Source organism: Phaenicophaeus curvirostris, chromosome 2 (assembly GCF_032191515.1).
Source record: "Phaenicophaeus curvirostris isolate KB17595 chromosome 2, BPBGC_Pcur_1.0, whole genome shotgun sequence".
NCBI classification, from domain to species: domain Eukaryota; kingdom Metazoa; phylum Chordata; class Aves; order Cuculiformes; family Cuculidae; genus Phaenicophaeus; species Phaenicophaeus curvirostris.
Genome location: NC_091393.1, coordinates 72,979,807 through 73,000,443, shown reverse-complemented (window position 1 = coordinate 73,000,443; position 20,637 = coordinate 72,979,807). Strand labels below are relative to the sequence as shown.

General features: G+C 36.2%; 1 protein-coding gene across 1 annotated transcript in view; it reads right to left on the bottom strand.

Moving 5' to 3' along the window:
• Positions 1 to 20,637, bottom strand: part of HEATR5B (HEAT repeat containing 5B) — a 54,032-nt gene that overhangs the window by 18,260 nt on the left and 15,135 nt on the right. Inside the window, exons 16-27 of the mRNA XM_069852470.1 lie at positions 19,610 to 19,715; positions 17,591 to 17,781; positions 15,964 to 16,123; positions 13,322 to 13,511; positions 11,800 to 11,969; positions 9,324 to 9,468; positions 8,239 to 8,478; positions 6,430 to 6,681; positions 4,172 to 4,353; positions 3,003 to 3,071; positions 1,701 to 1,880; positions 98 to 335 (exon numbers count right to left, since the gene is read on the bottom strand). Coding sequence (XP_069708571.1) covers positions 98 to 335; positions 1,701 to 1,880; positions 3,003 to 3,071; positions 4,172 to 4,353; positions 6,430 to 6,681; positions 8,239 to 8,478; positions 9,324 to 9,468; positions 11,800 to 11,969; positions 13,322 to 13,511; positions 15,964 to 16,123; positions 17,591 to 17,781; positions 19,610 to 19,715 — 2,123 coding nt within the window. The remainder of the gene's footprint in view (positions 1 to 97; positions 336 to 1,700; positions 1,881 to 3,002; positions 3,072 to 4,171; positions 4,354 to 6,429; positions 6,682 to 8,238; positions 8,479 to 9,323; positions 9,469 to 11,799; positions 11,970 to 13,321; positions 13,512 to 15,963; positions 16,124 to 17,590; positions 17,782 to 19,609; positions 19,716 to 20,637) is intronic.

Genomic DNA, 20,637 nt, shown 5'->3' with positions numbered 1-20,637 from the left:
CGTGCCTGCCAAATAATTTATGGAATAATTTTCAAGTCTCATCTAAGGTTTTCTCTCGTTTTTTCACAATAACACAAAAAGAAATTTAAGAGCTTACCATCTGGAGGAAGCTGGGTAGCAAATTCAGCTGGTAAAGTTAAAAGAGCATAATCTTTCAGTGCAGCCAACCAGAGACGGCTAAGTGCAGGCAGCTCAGGTTGTACAAGTGTTATCAAACTGTCTGGTGGCAACTCATCTATAGTACCAAAGTCATCCTCATCCTCCTCTGTGTTCCTTGAAATGCGCTTTGGTTTGGTCTCTGCTTCTTTCTTAATTTTCATGGCAACAACATACACCTAGAAGAAACACAAATATGAAAGTACATGCTGTGAGAACTGAGAACCTAAAAAGAAAAAAAACAGCAGCCTTTCTCATGTGAAAGTAACAAATTCCACACACAGATGACTCATCAGAAAATAAATGGGAAGGAGAGATTTGCAAGACAACTACCTTTTATTTAAATAAATTTCTTATTTCTTTTAGTATATATCATCTAGGAGAATTTCCTAAAACAATGTGGTTACACACTTCTTTCCTAAACAAGTGTCAACGACTGCTGCTCTAAATAGACATATTGATTTAAATAACTGATTTTATTAAATCAAGGCATGCTTACTGCAAAGGCTTCTTTGACATACATTAAGAGCTACTAGATAAATTAGAGTAATTGTCTCTTTAAGATACCTATTCTGCTTCCAGAAAGACATGAAAATAGCTTCAAACATTACATGAATACTAGAACATCTATGTGTTTTTCTTGGATAGATGCTAGAAGGGAATAAAAGGATTTTCAAAAACTTAGATAAATATGGGAATAAGCAGAAATAACAGAAAAATACAGTGAAAAAAGCATTTTTAGCAAATAAGTAGAACAGAAATAAGTGTCTTCACACAACAGATGTTCTATATCACAGAATCACAGAATCACAGAATAACCAGGTTGGAAGAGACCCACCGGATCACCGAGTCCAACCGTTCCTACCAAACAATATCAAAGCTGAATATTACAGTATGGCATGATTAACACTATACAGCTGAAATGTACTTTCCTCTGTAATTTCAAAAGTACCTTCCAAGAAAATTTACTGAAAAAGAAACCCCAAATCTTAAAGTACTACACTAAAAGAAACCAAAGCACCATTTGTGTAATTGTATGTAGAACTCTACAGCATGCAAGTAACATTTCAGGAAGCAAGGTAATGTATGTAGTGCTAATTCTGTGTTTCAGAAATAGTTGAAGATTTCTAGTATTTCAGCCATTCCCCAATAATATCTACATTAAGCCTGTAACTTGGACAAGCTCCTAGTTAATTAACTGCAATATTTTACCAGAATATATTTTAATATTGTTTAGGTTTGGGCTTTTTAAGAGTGATAAGATGGGAGGAAAATCAAAAGCTGATAGGGTGTAAGTATATAGTTTAAAACAGAGAAGTGCAGTAAAACAAAGAATAAACAAATATCACTGAAATATGGATCAACACAGTGGCAGAAAAAGGAACAGAGAAAATAGAGACGAAAACACCCCACGAGTGGATCTGCAACAGGCATGGAGGAGGGCAGGTGCAAGGCTCACTGGCTGAACAACTAGTGAGGTGTGAGGCTGCTATTATGCTGCAAATTCTTTTCTAACTTTTAAAGACTTAATGGTCAATGTTTACCTCAGCCCATGCTTTCAGAACTGCAAGTTTTTCCATAGTAGTTGCACTCTCTCGGTAAAGCTGGCTAGAAGATCCCTTTCCTGCTTGCACTTTATCCAGGGAAGAGACAAGAAGGTTGTGAACTCGGCGGAGATCATTCAGGTCACTTACAACCCCACTTCCTATCCAAGCGCTACATACCTAGACAACAAAGTTTAGAATCACTCTAAACCAGTAAAAACCTAATAACCTTATAAATGGAAAAAAAAATACTCTAAGAAAACAAAAAACAAAGTAATCATCACAAAAAAAAACCCTCACGTTAGAAGCTTTTCTCCTGCTTAAAATAAAAAAACCAAGGTTTTCCTTTTTTTGCTCACCACTCATGATAGCAGAATTGCTCAGGTAGGTAGCTACAAAGGCTGTATTTGCAAAGCACATTACAATGGAACTTAAAAGGTACATAGAAAATACTTAAAATAAGTTTTTAATGCTCCATAAATAGGTAATAACAAGTTTTATATTCTGTTCCCAAGTGTCTGGTCAAATCATTCAATTAATGTGTTATTGCATTCACTGTGAAAAAAAAATAATGGACAGCAATCAATGAAAGTACATTTTTAAAAATTCACACCTCTCAAATTACGTATTAAGGATTCATATAACAAGCTTTCTAGAACATTAATGTCAAGAAAACACCAAGAAACAAGTGAGATAAAAATCTTTAAACTGGGCTCTGATCTGGAACCAACAGTACCACATTCTGAACAATCAATAGCAGACAGACAGCTGGGTGTCTCCCCACTTTTCTTTTCTTTTTAATTAAATGAACCCAAACAGGTACTTAGAATCCAAATATCACACAGATCAGCTGCTCCTGTTAAGTGCTATACATTGGCATTCATCCTCTGAAACATACATTCACATCTATGCATAATGCAGGCAGTAGGAGTATTCTGGTGCAGCTGCTTTTCTACAAAGAAAAAGGATGAATCCTTCTAGAATAGCTGCTTTGATGCTGGTGGTGATTCTACAAGGACAAGAAGCAAAAAATCCCACAGAACTGACAAATGCAGAACTGGCATGAAGACATAATTAGTTTCAGAAAGACTAAGTATTTTTTGATGTAGCTCCTAAAAGGGACTTTTGCACTTCTGAGAAACAAAATATATTACCAGGAGACTCAAAAGATGCTGCAAAAAACATCACAGCTTAGGCTTATAAAATTTTCCAGTCACTTGCTGCTACTTCTCTTCTGCACACTTCTACCAAAAAGAAGGAAAATCAGTTTGGATTATACTATCAGAATATTTTGCTCCGTACCTGGCAGGCTTTCGCAGTTATATCAGATGGTGTATCTTGGGAAAAAGCTGGCCTCAGAGCAGCTCCAACCTGTTCACAGTAAGAAAAACAAAAAAATCCAACTAAAACAATAGTGACACAATATTCTTCATCTCACCTTGTTTAAGGCTCAAACACATACACAGGACAAGCAAGACAAGCCTGCCAATTTTGAAGCTATAGTAACATCCCAAACCTATCCTTGTTGTCTAGTAGATATGTGAAACAACAAAGTCCTAAACTAGGTTTTGTTGGGTTTTTTTTCTGCTTGCCCGTGACCTTTTTAAGCCTCAACCACCTTTGTCAAATACGTGGTATTATCTTTCTTCTGTTAATGCGTATCCTTTTAATCATGAAAATATTACAAGTGCAATTTATGCAAAGGCTCAAGAAGCAAATGACTTTCTGATGTTCAAAGGAATAATGATGTGAAATCAAATGTTTATGGTTAGATTTGCAACAAGTTCCCAAAATGACAAATACTGGCAAAAAAGCCTTTTAGGAAGTCGTTATCAGGCAGCATTTTTCAGAAACAGAAGGAATCTAGTCAAAGAGACAGAAGCAATGCTTACAGCTCTACAGAAGGAAGAAGAAAAAGGCAGGAAATGAAAAGGATGAAAGCTCGCCTTTAAAAAGTATTTGCAAAGATCTTGAAGACACAGTGAAGACAAAAGAGGTGAAGGAATTAAGCTACACAGCAAAATAAAGCAATAATTTCCCCCACACACACTCCGCAAGTCTTTAACTGCCTGTTCCTATAAATTTGTATCTTTTATTTAAACAGAAGTATATACATACATTCTGAAGGAAACAAATTTATTATATTACATATGGAACAGAATCAGTGTTATTTTCCAATTCCTAACTCTACAAATGAAATGCCACTCTTGTCAAAAATTGAACATAACTTGTAATATTTGGCTTTAAGAATCAATAGCTACTAAATTTTTAAATTTTGCCAGCTTATAATTTGTTATAAATTGAAGACATATAAAAATAAATTTTGAAGAGGTGAATAAAAGTCTCTTCAGTACTTTTTCACACACAAAATTCTCTTCACAGATCTTTTGAAGTTACAGAATGTTCTCAAAGCTAATACTGGCATATTGGCATAAATACACAATTTCCTGAACTTATGAAGGAGGTCTCACATTAGCTTGATACTGCTCCAGTATCACATGGCCTGGAAACTCTGGCTCAGGAACCGATGCAAATTTCTTGATAATGTCTTCAAGAGCTTGAAGACCAGCCATTCGTAGCTGGTTGCTGTGATCAGTTGCAGCCATGAATGCCATTCGAATAAGGTCAGAGAGATGGAGTACTAAGAAATCATCTTAGAACAAAACAGAAAGAACTATTTAGTAGCTCAAAGGACATTTAATACAACAGATATTTGTAACATTTTCCTCACTGACATGTACAAATTTTACCTATTCTTTTTCAAACATCCACATTTAGGGTATGGAAGAAGGTAGGAAAGAATGTCACCTATTTTTCTTTCCCCTCCCCCACCTCCAAAAACCAAAAAGCAACTGCAGGACTTTTGTTCCTAAGACAACCTTAAAAATTAAGCCCAAATTTGAAACAAAATTAAGTACATGATATACAGAAATTGTATTGAATAGAGTATGTAAATGTAGCTGTGCAGCTCAAAAGAGATTAGAACATTTAGTAAAGCTAATCTTGGTAATTTCCTCAAACCTACAAAAAAATCTTTAAGGCAACTGCTGTTTGACTCCTGTGCTTATAGTGACCCCTGTTGATAAAGACAAAACTCGTCAAGTTTAAACGCCTAAAACCTGAGTATACCTCTCAAGTCCTGCTCCCAAAACCCACATCCAAGGCTGTAAGCAGCAGACAACATGCAGAAAATAACAGTGCATACCTCAGTAACATTTCTGAATGGAGTTTCTTGTCTATTTTTATTAATTTTCTTTTTTAACTTACTTTCAATTTTACGTTACCAGATATTGTTGAACTAATACACAAATAAATCATTTAAAAACATAACATCCAGGAGGACTAACAAAAATCAAAAATTATGGAAGTTATTAGCAAGTCTCAAGGTAAAAAAGAAAAGTTTTGTTTTGTAGCTGAAACTGTTCAGAGGTATCAGTAAAGGCAGACTGGAGATCACTTAAAAACTATGAAGTGGTAAAATCTGCACTTTCTCAAAGCATTATATGTGTTAGTAAAATTTAAATATTTTGGAAGTTGAAGTTGTGCAGGGAGGTGGGTCGAAGAGGTGTAGACATTTGCTGAGGTTTCCTTTTTACAATGATACCAAACCCATAAAGTTCACTTTATGTAAATTCAGAGATGCAAATCCTCAGGATTTTATATGAAATCTTCTGCAGGATCCTATTAGCAGCATTTATTTCATAATTTTCTCTATAATACAGTGCCATCTCAAAATAAACTTTCCCTAAACTTTTCCCTTCTAGTCTTACAAACAGTGACCTCAACCGCAAACCAAGTCAGAAACAAGATTCTCACAAAACCAATGCATAATGGTGGAACCAGACTGCATCAAAGCAACACAAGCAAAGATCTGATAAATTTCTGTATCGTAACCAGACACCCTCACTACAGAACACAAACACTAAAATCCATTAATCCCGTGCATTCCAGGATGCTCATGATATTTATCCTACATACATAAAGTGCTCATGAGCACTACATGGGTGAAATTACTATGCACCAGCAACAGCATCACATGGACAACTCAAGGATGAAAATTTTCCACTATCTGTTAGTAAAACATTTCTTTACAAAACAACTGTGTCTTCTCTGACCTCTCAATTCTGATCCTCTAACTCATAAAAATATTTTCAAAACATAAGTTTTAAAATGAGTATTAATCACTCTCATGGATATCAAAAGAATAAACTTTATAAAGCAGCTGGGTCTATGTCTTCCTATAACTCCCTCTCGCATCCCTCTCTGCAACCAATGCCACGGCAACAATTTCCTGACTTCATTTCTTTTTGCTTTCCTAGCATCCCTTCAATCTGGAGATGCTAAAATAATCTCTGAACTCTAATTCATTGCTGTCATTACGTTAAACTCAGAAACTGTTTACCCACACTTAGATATAAGTTTACTGCTTCTATTTCAGACTGGAGAAAATGTTTGCAAATCTATAGCTTTTTCCAAGCATTTCAGTCTGTCAGAATTTATATCCTCCAGCAAACCTCATTCTTTGTGCTCATTGTATGTTAACTACAGAAGCTATACAACCACAGTTTCATTGATTTTTGCAGGCCATTTCCTTTGTTTTTAACCATTTGAATGACAGGATAATTGCTTGTGTTTTCTAAGTGGTCGTGTAATGTTACTCTGTAAAGAGGTGTCAGAAATTGAAAAAAAAAAAACAAAAAATATCAAAACGCGCACATTCTGTAATTACTTTTTGGGTTTTTAAGTCTAGCTGAACGAGCCAGTGCTAGATCAAAGTGTGCCTTGTTCGCATTCTCACACAGCATGATAACTCGGCACAGACAATCTGCTGCAAACACACGAGTTGCCCAACGAGGTGCTACAGAAGGCTTGGATTTATCCTCTTCACCCAAGGTAGTAAACATTGTATCATCATCCATTTCATCCTTCTTCTCTGATTCCTCATCCTTCCCTCCTCCTAAGGAAGCAGCAGTACTCATGTCTACAGAGAAAAATTGAAAAGAAAAAATCCCACCGTAACAATCTGCAAAAAACAGCTAAGGACATATTCAAACCTTTCCTTACATTTAGATTCAGAACAGACCAATTCTTCTGTTGAAACAAGGTGTATGAATATCATTAAAAGAAATGTTTTTCACCTCTAATCTGGGCTATGTTACCCTTTATTTGGCTGAAATTACATGAAACAAATTCCTGAAATATTAATTCTCTGCAGGTACCAACTACAGCCAAATCCCATATCTAAACTTCTCACTTTGAAAATTAATCTATTAAATTGCCAACAAACAAGGTAAGCAGATTACCAGGCTCAGAATCAAAGAATCAGCTTGGCTTGGAACTATTCAGATCCTGTTTGAAATAAATGCTACAGTGCATGTTAAATTGAAACAAAAACTACAAAGTTCCATGCATGGGACAGATACGCAGCCAAGTAGGCAGTTTATAACGCCTACAAATGCACTTGACATTCAAAAACTTCTTTTCTTTAAGTATTGCTGTGCGACTTCATTTCAGAAAACAAAATTACTTCAGGGATCACATTAAAAAAAAACCCCACAAAATCCAAACAAAAAGCAAAACATGCATATACACTTTTACTATTCAGAAAAGAGAACATGAAACCTCAGTGACAAGGTCCAAACTAGCAAAACACCAAGATAGTGACAGAAAATAGTGGTGGTAATTAATGGAGAGTAAGAAGAAATTATTGCAAGGATAACCATCTCTGCTTCTTAGGAAGTCTGAATTTAAGCAGCTGAAGAGACAAAACATTCAACAAAAAAAGAAAGAGGCTATGGCAAATCAAGCACAATTAAGCCAATATACAAGTGTTTTGAGAAGGCATCCCACAAGAAATAAGGACATGGCAACTTCAAACTTGTGAAACAAGTTCTCTCTCACAGGGCAGATACATGGTAGCTACATTGCATAAAGAAATCGTTGGTAGCATTACTCATCAGTAAATGTGAAGCTGGCAACATTTAGAAAGAGCTTCAGGATGAACTCACAGTATGTCAATAAACAAGTACTAATGCAAAGGAAATCAGCAGAATCTGCGTCACAACCATTCTACAAGCTGAAAAACAGGAATAAGGTCTCAGAGGGCAAGATCTGCGCAAACAAGCCTGCAAAGCTGAACAACAAGCAAAAGTTTCATCACCATGGTAACCCATCATCACATCAGTAACTAACTAAACCTCATAAAAGAAAGCTCAGAGCATGTATGGCTCTAATGTATAAAGGCTAAAAAGAATATGTCTGCTTTTGCTAAGATACTGAGATGTTAGAGTAATAATCACAACACTTCTCCTCTGTGGAAACCCTACTGTAAGGCAGCTAATTTTAATCTTAAAAGCAATATTCTAATGCTTAACAGTGAAGATTCCTTCTTTGTAAGGAAAATTTAATGCACTATAATCAAAGTTCTACATACAATATAAGCTATCTTAACTAGGATAAAAAACAAGCTCCAGACAAATATTTCCAGAAGATTCTAGTACTAAGAACAGAGTACATGTGAACACTATAGAACTCTTACCACTAGAAGCTGCAAGGACATCCTTACAAAGCGTTAGCCAGTGAGAAAGGTTTTCTACTGCCAGCGATGAAAGCATATGTCCCAAAGTATCATGGATATCTGAGCATAACTTCCGATCAGTCTCCCGATCCAACATTCCAAAAAGGACACCTTCGAGGCCTGTCTCTGTTATATTAACGCCCTGATGTCGCGAATGAGCATCTCGCCGAGAACCAGCCCCTGGTGCAAAAGGGTTAGTACCTGCAAAATGATAATGAGAAATCTTTTCTGAAATCAGCAACTCAGTTTTAAAATTTGGAATAACAGACTAGAATTGGACGTTGTGTATCTGTGCTTGTGTGTAGTTCAGGCAATGATACACCAAGTTGTTACTGAATTTCTTCTGAATTAATACTAGAAAGATTTTAATACAGCAATTCATCTTGTTTATTTTCTGCAAGGCAAATAACACACCCTGGTATTACTTAAAAATATATATGTATAAAAAAAAAATCTCTTCAAAGTACATATCCCATGAATTTCTAAAAACTCCTAATAGTATTGGACTCTAAAGAATCTTTCCAGAGACAGACTTAGCTGGCATGATTTAATACAAGTAAGCTCCCAATTCTATACTTGTATGAAGACTGTCCTGCTCAACAGCATTAACACACCTGTTTTCAGAATAAAGTGATACACGTAAGAAGTGAACCAGCCAGCAAAGTCTACAGGCTTTGCAGACATGCTGGTTAACAACACAACCAGCAAACGAAAACAAATTTCAAAAGAGCAAAACCTAAAATACCCTAAAAAACCCCTACGAAATTATTCCACTGTGTATACACTGTATTCCCTATTTTTTTGCCTGGGACAGAGAAGTTTAAGTCTGAACTTTCTGTAAAGGTAAATTACAAGGGAATTTAAGAGGTAAGCAGGGGTGTGGCCAGAAGTTACTGGTGTTGGAAGGGACAGTATTAGGTTTTTGTTCTGTTGTTGGGTGGTGGCTTTTGAGGGTTTTTCCCCCCTCTTTCAAGGCAAACCATACACCCATACACATACATGTGCACTCAACTGTTACAAAATGGTCACATGAAAGAAATACTTACTGATGCCACTGTTCTCTTTGTCTCCAGCATTTTTTGCTAAGCTCATGGCATATTCACATACTTCTGCTGCTTCCCTCTGAGCAAGCTGTCGTAAACATGCAACTGCAGCCCGGCGAAGCAGCAAGTGGGAGCTGCACAAATGAACCTAAAAATCAGAACCACTACCAGTGAGTGAACTGCTACACCCCATATCAATAGATCAGCACTGCTAAGGACTAACAGCATTCTACTTTTCCATTACTTGTCCATGTGTGAGCTGCTGGGCACCAAGCTCTTTACACAATCTTGAAAGTTCAGAAGCAAGCACTTTTTGTAATTTACAAATGCAAAAATGAAGCTGACATATACAGAGCTGACAGCTGGTATCTGGTTAAAGAGATAAGAGCTTAAATATTGGAACTACTGCATTAGTGTGATTTTAGACTAATTACACTTTCCAATCTGTTACTCTCTTCAGTACTACTTAACCTCATATTCTGCTATACCTGTAAATCACACTCTTTTAACCAAGAAGCCATCATCAGCTGAACCACACAACTGCTACCATAAAAATTATTTCAAACTTGTAACAGAATTTATAGCATAAGTTTTTAAAGTGCCTCTTAATAAGACAGCTTCAGATTTCTTTGTTAACCAACACTGGCTTCCAATTCCTTTTGAAACAACTACAAGCAAGTATTTTTCTTATATAAGAATTGTACACCGTCTCTATTTTCCTGAGAGGAAGTAGCTGCACAGAGAACTCCATGTTTTTCCACAGTGAAAGAGATGAAGAGATTTCTTTAAGAAACTGATTCTTCATTCACCCCGGGGAATTTGTTTTTAATAAACCAAATACACATTTGCTTTCTCAGTGTTATTTTATTATGTGGATGGAAACGCTTTCCTAAATGAAAGGGCTGTATAGTTTATAAAGCATTTTAACAGTAGATCTTTATTCCACATATGAATAAACAAGATTTTAGTCCTGAAAAAACAAGCAGACTTTAAAGAACCTCTAAATATCACACTGAGGTTGTTTTAATGGAACTAAAATACAGAACATTTGGGGAATTTAATTAATGGAAAGATCATTCCCCATTTTAAGTTACAAAATAAACAACTACTGATTATGAAGCCAATGTAGGAAGAAGGAATGAAATGAGATTGTGGAACTGTATGGTTTAATTTTGAAACCTGGCATTAATTCCATTCAAAAGTGAGATAGGAAGTAATTACGAGTTTACTAATGGGGCAGGTAAGGCAGACCTGCCTACATATCAATGTATTTGCAATATAAAGAAATGCACAAGACAGCATAAAGGAAAACTTATCAAACTAAGTATGACATGGAAGTAATGAATACAAGAAAAGAGAAATAAAATAGCTTTTTTTTAGCAGAGGACCATAGAGGAACAGAAAAGAGACAGCAGAAAACCCTGGGAAAAGCCTTCAAAACTGTCACTCCTGTATGAACTTCATTGTCTGCAATATTACCTTCTGGTACTTACGGAGTAAATGCTATAGGGACTGTTTGTCACATCGTACATAGCATTCACACAAAAAAAGGACTATCTACTTTGGGGTACGTTGCATCTCTTTCATGCAAAACTTTGTGAAAGGACAAGTGTTCTGGGAACACGTTGCTCTCCTAGGAGTGCTCCAGAGCGTGAAGGGGAAGCAAGGGTGGGTGGTAAGCATGTAACAATAAGAAGACACAAGAGGAAAAGTCTGGAGAGCAGACTGAAAAAAAGTTCTCATCTTGACTTAATTAGGATTGCACTCCTTCTGCTAATACAGAACCACCAGTTCCACAAAGAACGACACAAAAAACTTTGCTAAACATCCAACAGACATTAAGGAGAAGCTTTTCAAATTTTTCAGTATCGCACTGCTGAACCCCCTGCAAAATAACTTTAAAAATAGTAATAAAAAAAACCAAACAAAACACCAAAATGCGCACAAACACACACACCACCTCTCCTCTTATATTTGTATTTGGTATGTTTTAGGTTTCAGTCTCCTCACTTCCAGGCTTAAGCCAGATTTTGCTGACAGAACACTAATGGAGGAAGAAAAGAACAGTAACAACAATGGCACAGGAATTTGAATGTCAGCATCTACTCTGCTGACAGTGGTGAACTAAATCAAAAATCTTCTGCCTTATCCCAGCTCACTCACTTCCCTCTATGCATGCAATCAGCGGGAGGAAACAAGCATTTCAGCATCCTTTTACTCAGTCATAATAGATAAAACTATCTTGTGCTGTGAAAGACAAAAGAGAATCAGACCTATGACTTCAGTTTGGGCAGCATTCTGAAAAGATCTAAAAAGGCTTCGGGACAGCCATACTTCTATTGCACTCCAGTGTTTTTGCAACTGTGGCTTGCTTATTACCATACAAGCATCCTTAACATCTTGCCAAGTGCTTCTCCTGTCACCTGCTATGCATGTACATAAAACTTTGGGGAACAAAAGGTACATATTCTGTACTCACACAAAGACTGGGAACCAGACTGGACAGGTTGACATGCCGTGGTGCAAACATATGAAGCTGCTGAAGGCAGGATATGGCAGCTGCCTGAACGAGCGAGTCTGAATGGTCTTGTGTGATTGCACATCCCACCAAACAGGAAGAACGGATTGTTGAAATTGTAGCTCCGTTACCTAATGATGTAATTCAATAAACACAGCAAAATTTTTGTATGACAACTGCACACTTTAAACCTTTGACAAACAAGAATTTTTAATGCTTCCACAGATTAACATGCAATTTTTTCTGAATTCCTACCACAAACATTATCTACACAATTTCAAAAGAACACTAGACTGTTTCCATACATCTTTATTAGCTCAGTTAAACTATGTCCTGTCCAAATTAAATTTTTGATAGATGACATTCAGTCAGAAATATTTGAGAATATCTTCCCAGGATATAAAACCACTAAAATTATCTGAATTTAAATTTTGAAAGTGTCTTTCATTCTATACACATGAGCAGCTTTTCAAGAATCAAACCATTTCCTAAAATATCAGATAACACATAAGCTAGCATACACATAAGCAGGTGATTTTAGTTAGCTCCATTAGAGGAGTTGCAGTGCTCTAACAGGACAAGCACTCAAAAGAACATGTTTGAAAAATAATCCCATTTCATACTTTAAGAATTAACCTGCATCAGGTTTACAAAAAAAACCCAAACCCCTGAATTATGGAAAAACATAACCTAGAAGAGTCATTCTATATAAACTGTTGTTTATTTTAAAAGTTAATGACACACCAGATCAAAAGGCTTACAAATAGCAAGCAAACACACAAGCTCAATTAAACCGTCTACTAATTTTTCATAACCAGAAATTTAAGTTCAATTCTTCAGTTAAAATTTCACTAGTGGTTGGCTCTCTGTCACTGCATCAATGACCATCCTATAAACATTCCTAAAAATCCCACTTAGACAAAGTTATAAATCCATGGTTTTGCCATCTGAGCAACAGAATTTCAGACGCAGTGTTTAGCATGACAAGATCTTATTCTCTACAGTAAGGTACAGTGATTTAAGAATATCAAGAATGAGTGGAAATGAATTATAGTTCACAATATTATCAATTACGTCAAACTTCAGCTCTTCTCAATAGTTAAAAATAAAATGAACACACACTGAAAAAGCAGAGGAAAAACCTTGCCTCTTGCCCCACCTATACACAGAAACATACGTCCAAGTATGCAGTAAGGGTGCTTTTCGCATTTTACCTACCATGCAAATTTGCCATTAGCAAGAACAACATGCATCACTGCAAGTTCTTTATACAACTCTCAAACCGCACTCCAAAAAGCCCCAGGCAGTCATAAGTAGGACGGGTAGTGGTGTTGCTCGCAGGACTGTAGCTGAATTGTCAACATCTCCCACCCCACTCCCCCCTGGCCTGCAACAGCAACAGACTGTTTCTTCCATTTAAGGCTGTGATATGTTATCTTTATACAAGCTAGATTTTTTGTTTTATTTTCAAATTCCCACTAACCTTGCAGCTCAGGTCCAACAGTAGTTATTATAGCTCCCAGACACCGGCCTAAGCATTGATGTACTTCTGTATGCGATGGTGGAACTGTTAAGAGCAGAGTAAGAACTAGAGAAAGCGTTGGCTCCACATAACCACGGTACATTGGTCCACTAGAATCTACTATCAAGGCGAGTGAATGAAGAGACCAGGTCTATCAAAAACACAAAGGAGATTTTTCAGTAATATATTCAGGAAATTAAACCAATTTTGTACACAGATTGAGCCCAGCTCTGCGTGTCCTTGCTTAAACACATCTAGTTAGCTGCTAGACTCCAGAATTGTTTCAAAGGTCTCAGAACCTCAAGCAATGATCTAGGAGTTTAAATATCTCTAGCATACTCTTTGGCTATCAGCAGTTTTGGGGATAACAGAAATAAGATAAGAAAAAATTTGAGCAAAAAATGGTTATGCACTTTGAAGAAGAAAAATACAAACACAAACAACATACCCACTTATAAATAAAAACAACAGAACAGTGACTCTTAAGAAACAGAAGCATTCTGTTGTAAAACTGGTTCTAAAGTCTGCAATAGGTAAGTTGGCAAAGTCCTTAGTGGGGACTGCTTTTGACATTCCAGGAGGAACTGATTTTTATGACAGTTTGAAAGGTTCACATGCACTTTGTAATTAATTATTTTATTAGATGGTGTGAGAGAAGAAAGCAGTGTTGTTCAAAGTCCATCTACTACAAGATAAGGAAAAAAATGGTGATTAACCGATTCCAAGTGCAAGATAAGTCAATAACAAAAGAGTAAAATACTTTTTTGTAATTGTCAAAGCAAAAAGTGGGCAAGGGGACAGTCTTTTTGCCCACTAGCATTTCATACAAAATATATTCCTCTGACAGACATGAAAGCATTAGCTCTCTCTACATAAAACTCTACTGTGTTATCTTATTTCAGAATCTTCTTCCATTAAATACACAATGCAATCTCAGTAAAAAGACTAAGTTAAAAAAATATTATGGTTACAAAGCTAGACTTTTGGGAATGAGACAGAAAATCTGCCTTTAAAACTACTCCTTTTTAATCCTCTCTGATACAACTCAAAAACTAATAGCACTAGCAATCACATAACTACTTCTACAATCCTAACCACCTGGAGCACATTACAGGTTATCTTTCCTTTCCTGCAAATTTCCATTACTAGTATTCCCATACATTTTCTGTATCCACACTGATTTGGTGAGGGATGAGGTGTAAAAGCTTTTCATGGTAGTCTGGTGTCATATACTCTGAACAGAAAATAAACAGTTCCATCTGGGCTTCCCCTTTATACTTCACATTTTTTTCATAAAGCAGTAACACTTTCCATTTTAAATCAGTGGTACACAACTATATGCCTCAAAATTACTTACTCATACATGAGGTAAGTTACATATGAAAACTGAATTTTGTCTTACCTGAAATAAACTAAGGAAATTTAAAAGAGACTTTAAATGGTATTTATAGATTATCATTTAAAAAAAATAATTACAAACAAAACTAAGCTTGTTTTCCCAAGTGATAAGCCTGGTAGAAGTACGAGTTTGTACAGTTACTTGAGGCTTTAGACTCTCAATCTGTACATACGTAGTGCCCTTGCTCATGGGTGGCACACAACTTTCTGCTGCTAAAGCATAATAGTCAGTGTCTATTCCAGACAATCATTTCCTTGCAGTATCTTGTGAAAAGAATGACAAAAAATCACCTCTTCTATTATGCAATTAGACCATAGTGTTTGAAGAACAATAATTACAGACAAGACACTTGTGTCCCTTTTGAAGTAATTCTTGACCCCTCAAATTTTTCCTGGGAGAGTAAAGCATATTCTCCTCATTTTCAAGTATTTTTCAACTTAGGAAACTTTCTGAATTGCAGTCTTTATACATATTCAACTACTCCAAGGACACTGACACCAGCATGTTTAGTCCCCTTTTTACTCCATCAGCAACTCTAAGCAGTTAAGTTGTCTTCCTGTGAGACTTCGCATCTATAGGCCATAGGGGACAGACACCCCTGCATGCCTTCGGTTTGTCTTGGACTTGCCTCCTCCCATCCTCTACCTGCAGTTTAGCTTGCAAGAGATTTGTCTTGTCATAATGTAACCCTCCAAAGATACTGCCAGACTGTGTTTACAATATCACATACACAGAACTTACTTTGCAAGGAAAAATACTGCTCATCACCTGAGACTCCAGAAACTGATCACACATTAACCAATAACCAGTTACTTTAAGACTTCTGTTTAGGCAGCTATGGTACCATAAAGCTAACACATTTTGCTTTATAATTACAGTCAATTAGGAATACGCCCACACTGAATTACTCTGGTTCAGCTGACAAACAGACCCTTGTCAGTCTGAATTAACATGACTACTTGCAACTGCCCCCCTAACTAACAGTAAGGATACGTTTTAACTGCAGTACATATTTGAGATTCTGTACTGTAAGAGTTAATAAGGAAAGTTCCACTTTCTCCATGCTCCCTGGCACATGCTTCATCTGCATGATTTGGCTTTCATGTGGCAATTTCACATTCAATCTCACAATCAATTGAAGAACATCTGAACAGGTAATTTAATTTTTCATTTTAAAGTATTTTTGTGGCGATAATGGTTTTACCTGCACTTCAGGAGAGGTTCCATCTTGTGCCAATGCCAAGAGAATACTGACACTTGTTTTCAGATGCTGTCCAGAACCTATTCCACCAACATACCGATGGAGACAGCCCAGAGCCAAAGAGTGGCCCGTTCTTGATACAACATCACGAGCAGATTTTAGCCTATCAATGTTTGAATTGAAAAAAAAATCGTGTAATTCACTAAGTTTGTTATAAAGAATCCTTCAAGAACCATAACAGTGCAAATGACTAACAGAATTTTGCAGGCTATCTTATAAGATCTTGAGAAGTCTTAACAACAAAAGCAAAACCAACGTACTTATTCTATATAGCTATTAAACCAGTTTACACATAAGGCAAGTTAGAAAAAAAAGAGATACTTTAATAGTAATTTCCTTTCTTCCTGTTCAGAACTTGACATTTTACATGAAGAAGTGTTTTGGAAGTGAAAGAATACAGGAAAAGCATCTAGTGTTTATCAATGTTTCACAGAAGACTAATTTAATAATCAGAAAAGTCATTGCTTCGTCACTGCAGTAAACGAATCAAGAACAGAAAAATTATGCCACATATTAAGAAATGACAAAGAAATCCACAGCTATGTCTTCCACTGCAAAGCCAACTGAATAACTTCTAATAACTTTTTAATAGGGTAATTTTCTTCTACGGTTGAGTTCTATGACTTTTCCAAAAAAGCTTTTTTCTTTTAAATAGCACTTTATTAATGAAGCTAAAACGTAATGAATAGCACTCTGAATGACCTAATTTTATGAAGGGGTGACTTGCTATCTTCCACAATACCTCTGAATACATGTCACATAACAAAGACATTTTTTTCCCAGTTGTCCGTATATGAGAGGTAAGCATTCTCTCGGCCATCAGCGAACAACAAAGTAAGCACAAATCTCAAATATAAAAAAAATTACTTGACAGCATCATCAGACTGGAAACCATTAACAACCTGAGTCCTAGATAAGAAAAAAAACCCTAGTCCCAGCAAGAGAATTTCAAGGAAAGAATATTAAAGTTTATGTACTTTATTACACGAGAAAAGTTTGTGAAAAACTGAATTACCCAGAGTCAGGAGAGTGGGATTGAGGCTATGTGCATGCAGCCTGGTTAGCCAAAAACACAGGCTGCAGCCCTGAGGTAGGTGCATTCTGATTCACAGACAGGCTGCTGTCTTAAATTTAAGCCAAAAATTGCCTGTACCAGCCATATTTCTAAAGACCTCAGATTAACAACAGAATATGGGCAAGTTAAATCAACACATAAAGAGGATGCTTTGATGAAATAGAATTACTCTCACACAATTCACAGTACAGACATAGCATAAGCTGCATTTATCTATCGGAAGCAGCTTAGTCACCTTTAAGTAACTCATCAAAAACTATTCATTGGTATAATTTCATATTCCAAGTAGTTTAACAACTCAGTTTTTATTCCTGGAAGAATCACACAAAATAAACCTAAAAGACAAGACCCTGCTTGAAGGTTTGTTAGATCTACATAACCATAGCAATCAAGCATGAAGAAAAGAGAATAATCAATATGGTATTTAGTAGAAGAAACTTCCAAACTACATTAAATTACATTTTTATTTCTTTTTCCAAATCAAAAGCAACTTACTTATCAAAGCTGTATTGAGCCATTCTGGCAATGAAAGAGGCTTCTCCAACTACTTGAGCCATTCTGCCAAGAGCTTCCCCTGCTGCACATCTCAAAATAGGGTTAGGATTATCAAGGGCACCCATTACCAGTGTCAGAGCAGATTTGCGGACTTCTTCTGGTCCTAACGTGCTTTTATTCTCAGCTAAGCCCTGCATGAAAAAAAAAAAAGAAATAATTTCAAAGGAAAGCAGAAAGGAAAGACATAAGAGGAATTTCAATGTATTTGAAATCTTCAGTTAAAAATTATGCACTTTTACTTTTGTTTACATTTGTGATCATTTATCCTAAAATACATTGGTTGAAAAAACATTTAAAACTTAAACTCAACCACACACTTAGCCTTATGTTTGCCAACACTAGTTATGTCACATACAGGAAGACCTGTTGCATCAGTCTTTCTATCAAAAGCACTACAGTGCTATATGTACCCTAGTGCTACTGAATTTGAGCTAGCTTTATAAAGGATACCGCAGAAGAAAACAAAAAACTTTAACACCTAACCACAACATCTCTTGCTGTCAAATGCAAAAATCACAGTTGTTATGTTTCTGCAAGAATCGCTTGAGGAAGACATTTTAGGTACATGAAAATGCCTTTTTCTTAACAGTCACATCTTTGCAAACATTTATACAGCCTGCTATATAAATGTTATACACAACAATATCAGTAAACACCACTTCTGCATCTTCTTCGGTTCCCACATTTCATTAATAGTACATCACCATTCACTACAAATTTCAAGAAGTCTTTACTTCGGAAAAATAATTTAACAATGTGTAATAATAAATGCTGTACAAACAATGCAAGTATTAGAGAGGAAGAAATTGATGGCGCTACCATAGATTCTCATTTTCTATTCTGAAATCCTCATTTCAGCTCCATTTTGTCAATTCTTTCACCATTGGCATGGCATGGGAAATTCCAGGCATCTATCTCAGAATCTGCTTTTCAGCTTGCAGAAAAATCATTCACACTTCTAAGAGCAGAGCAAGGAAAAGAAGTGCTGTTTTGCCATTGTATTTTGCCCATCTACATAGGACATGGAGCCCTGGTAACAATTAGCTTAATGTAGGCAGCCATTTTTTGGACAGCAAAAGTCAGGCAAGAAGAAACTCATCCAATCTTTAATTTCAGGCTGGCACTTCTATGAGGGTTGCTTCCTCAGTGCATACAACTTAGTTGCTCTGAAGATGAACAGTGATGACAATGACAGATGCTGTCCAGTAGACTCATGAATTGGGATCTATATAAGACAGCATCAGGAAAAAATTAGAAATGCCTTAAGAAATTTTTCTAGCAGAAAGAAAATCCTACACTCTGACACTGCTCCCACAAAAGCCTTGAGGAAATGCAAGTCACTGAAATCAAATATTTCTCAGGAATATTATTTGTGAGTTGCTGTCTAGCCTCATGCCTTGATAGCACAAGGCTAGATTTCCAAGCATAGACAGAGAACACGGAGCTGTAACTTAAGTCAGTGGGACTGGACTGACTAGATTTCAAATCAGTGGGACTGGACCGACTAGAATTCTAGCATCTAGAATTCTGTGCAATATTAGGGAGTCTTAAGTAGAAAAAACTAAGACATCTAAAATGGAATCCAAAATCTATTTCTGCTCTTATTTCCATGAGCTTCATCTGCACAATACCATACAACATAAGGGTTTTATTGAGGATATAGGACAAAGTACTTAAATCCAGAAGTACAATCCAAACAAAACTTCAGGACTAAAAAAATTAAAAACAGATGGTCTGGATACTATAGAATGTTAACTACATGGGCCTGATCTGTTCTTTGTACTGATACATGCAATGAGAGCTCATGCCAACATCTGAAAAAAGTCAATTTTGGTATTGTAAAACTGCTGTGTAAGTGGTGTCTTTAGTAACATTTTTCTAACAGCCTTTTATATCCAGTATAAATTGATGAATCAAACTGCAAAATTATGGCCTTCATTAAAAGTTTACAAATTTTACCTTCAAGGCACTAAGAACAGCTGTGAAGATATTAAGCTGCACAGCTTGCTGGCGAACACCTTTAGCCTGCTTGACACATTCAGCAAAGTGATCCAACATCTGTAATCTAAAATAAAGGAAAGAACATGATTTCAGTGATTCTCTTTCAAAATATAAACTAAAACACAGCTTATAAAAAAGCACACACAACAAAACGGCCTTTTAATTTCAGTCACAGAATTTATGCTTCAGGGGATGCAGAAGTTATTCACTTTAAGTAGAAAGTGCAGAGGTATTCTGAATGTCCCTTTTCCTGGTTCTTCTAGCTTATCTGCAAATGTTTACTATTCATATTGAAGAAAACACCACGAAGTAGAAGTGAGTCTTCAGAAATATCTGGCTGTAAAACTAGAAAGCTATGAGGATCAGAGTCCCAAAATGCTGCCTCTCCACTATGATTCAAAATAGAGTTACCCTCCATATTCCTATTATTGTTCCTAATGTTTTCCCAATTTAGCCTCCATTTTCCCCCAGTCAACCATGCCAGAAAGTGTTACTGGGAGGAGAAGTACTCCCTAGAAGATACCAAGAACAGGAATATATAATGAATAATCTGCATTCCTAACTCCTTTTCAATTCCCCAGCCAAATCTTTCCAATGCTAACAAAAGATGTAGATCAAGTTGAATTAGTGCAAGCTGGCCTCAAGTCTGTCCTGCACTTACTGCAAAATGAGATTGACTCCTAGGAAAAAAATGTTCTCATCACAATTGCACTGAAAGATAATTTTACTTTGAAATGTGTCTGCAAGTTACTTTCACTCTGTGCTCAGTGACGAATTAGCTAAACTGAATGATGAAAGTAGTCCTGGCAACTCATAACTCTGCAAATGTAATGTAGAACACAAAGGAAAATAAGCTGAATTCCATTCCCTCTTTTTTCATCACGCATAAAATCATTTGCCGAGTATCAATCAAATAGCCTTACTTGTGAAACCAAATGAAATTCAACGGATTCCACAGGTATGTTTTCAAGGCTGATTTGAAATTA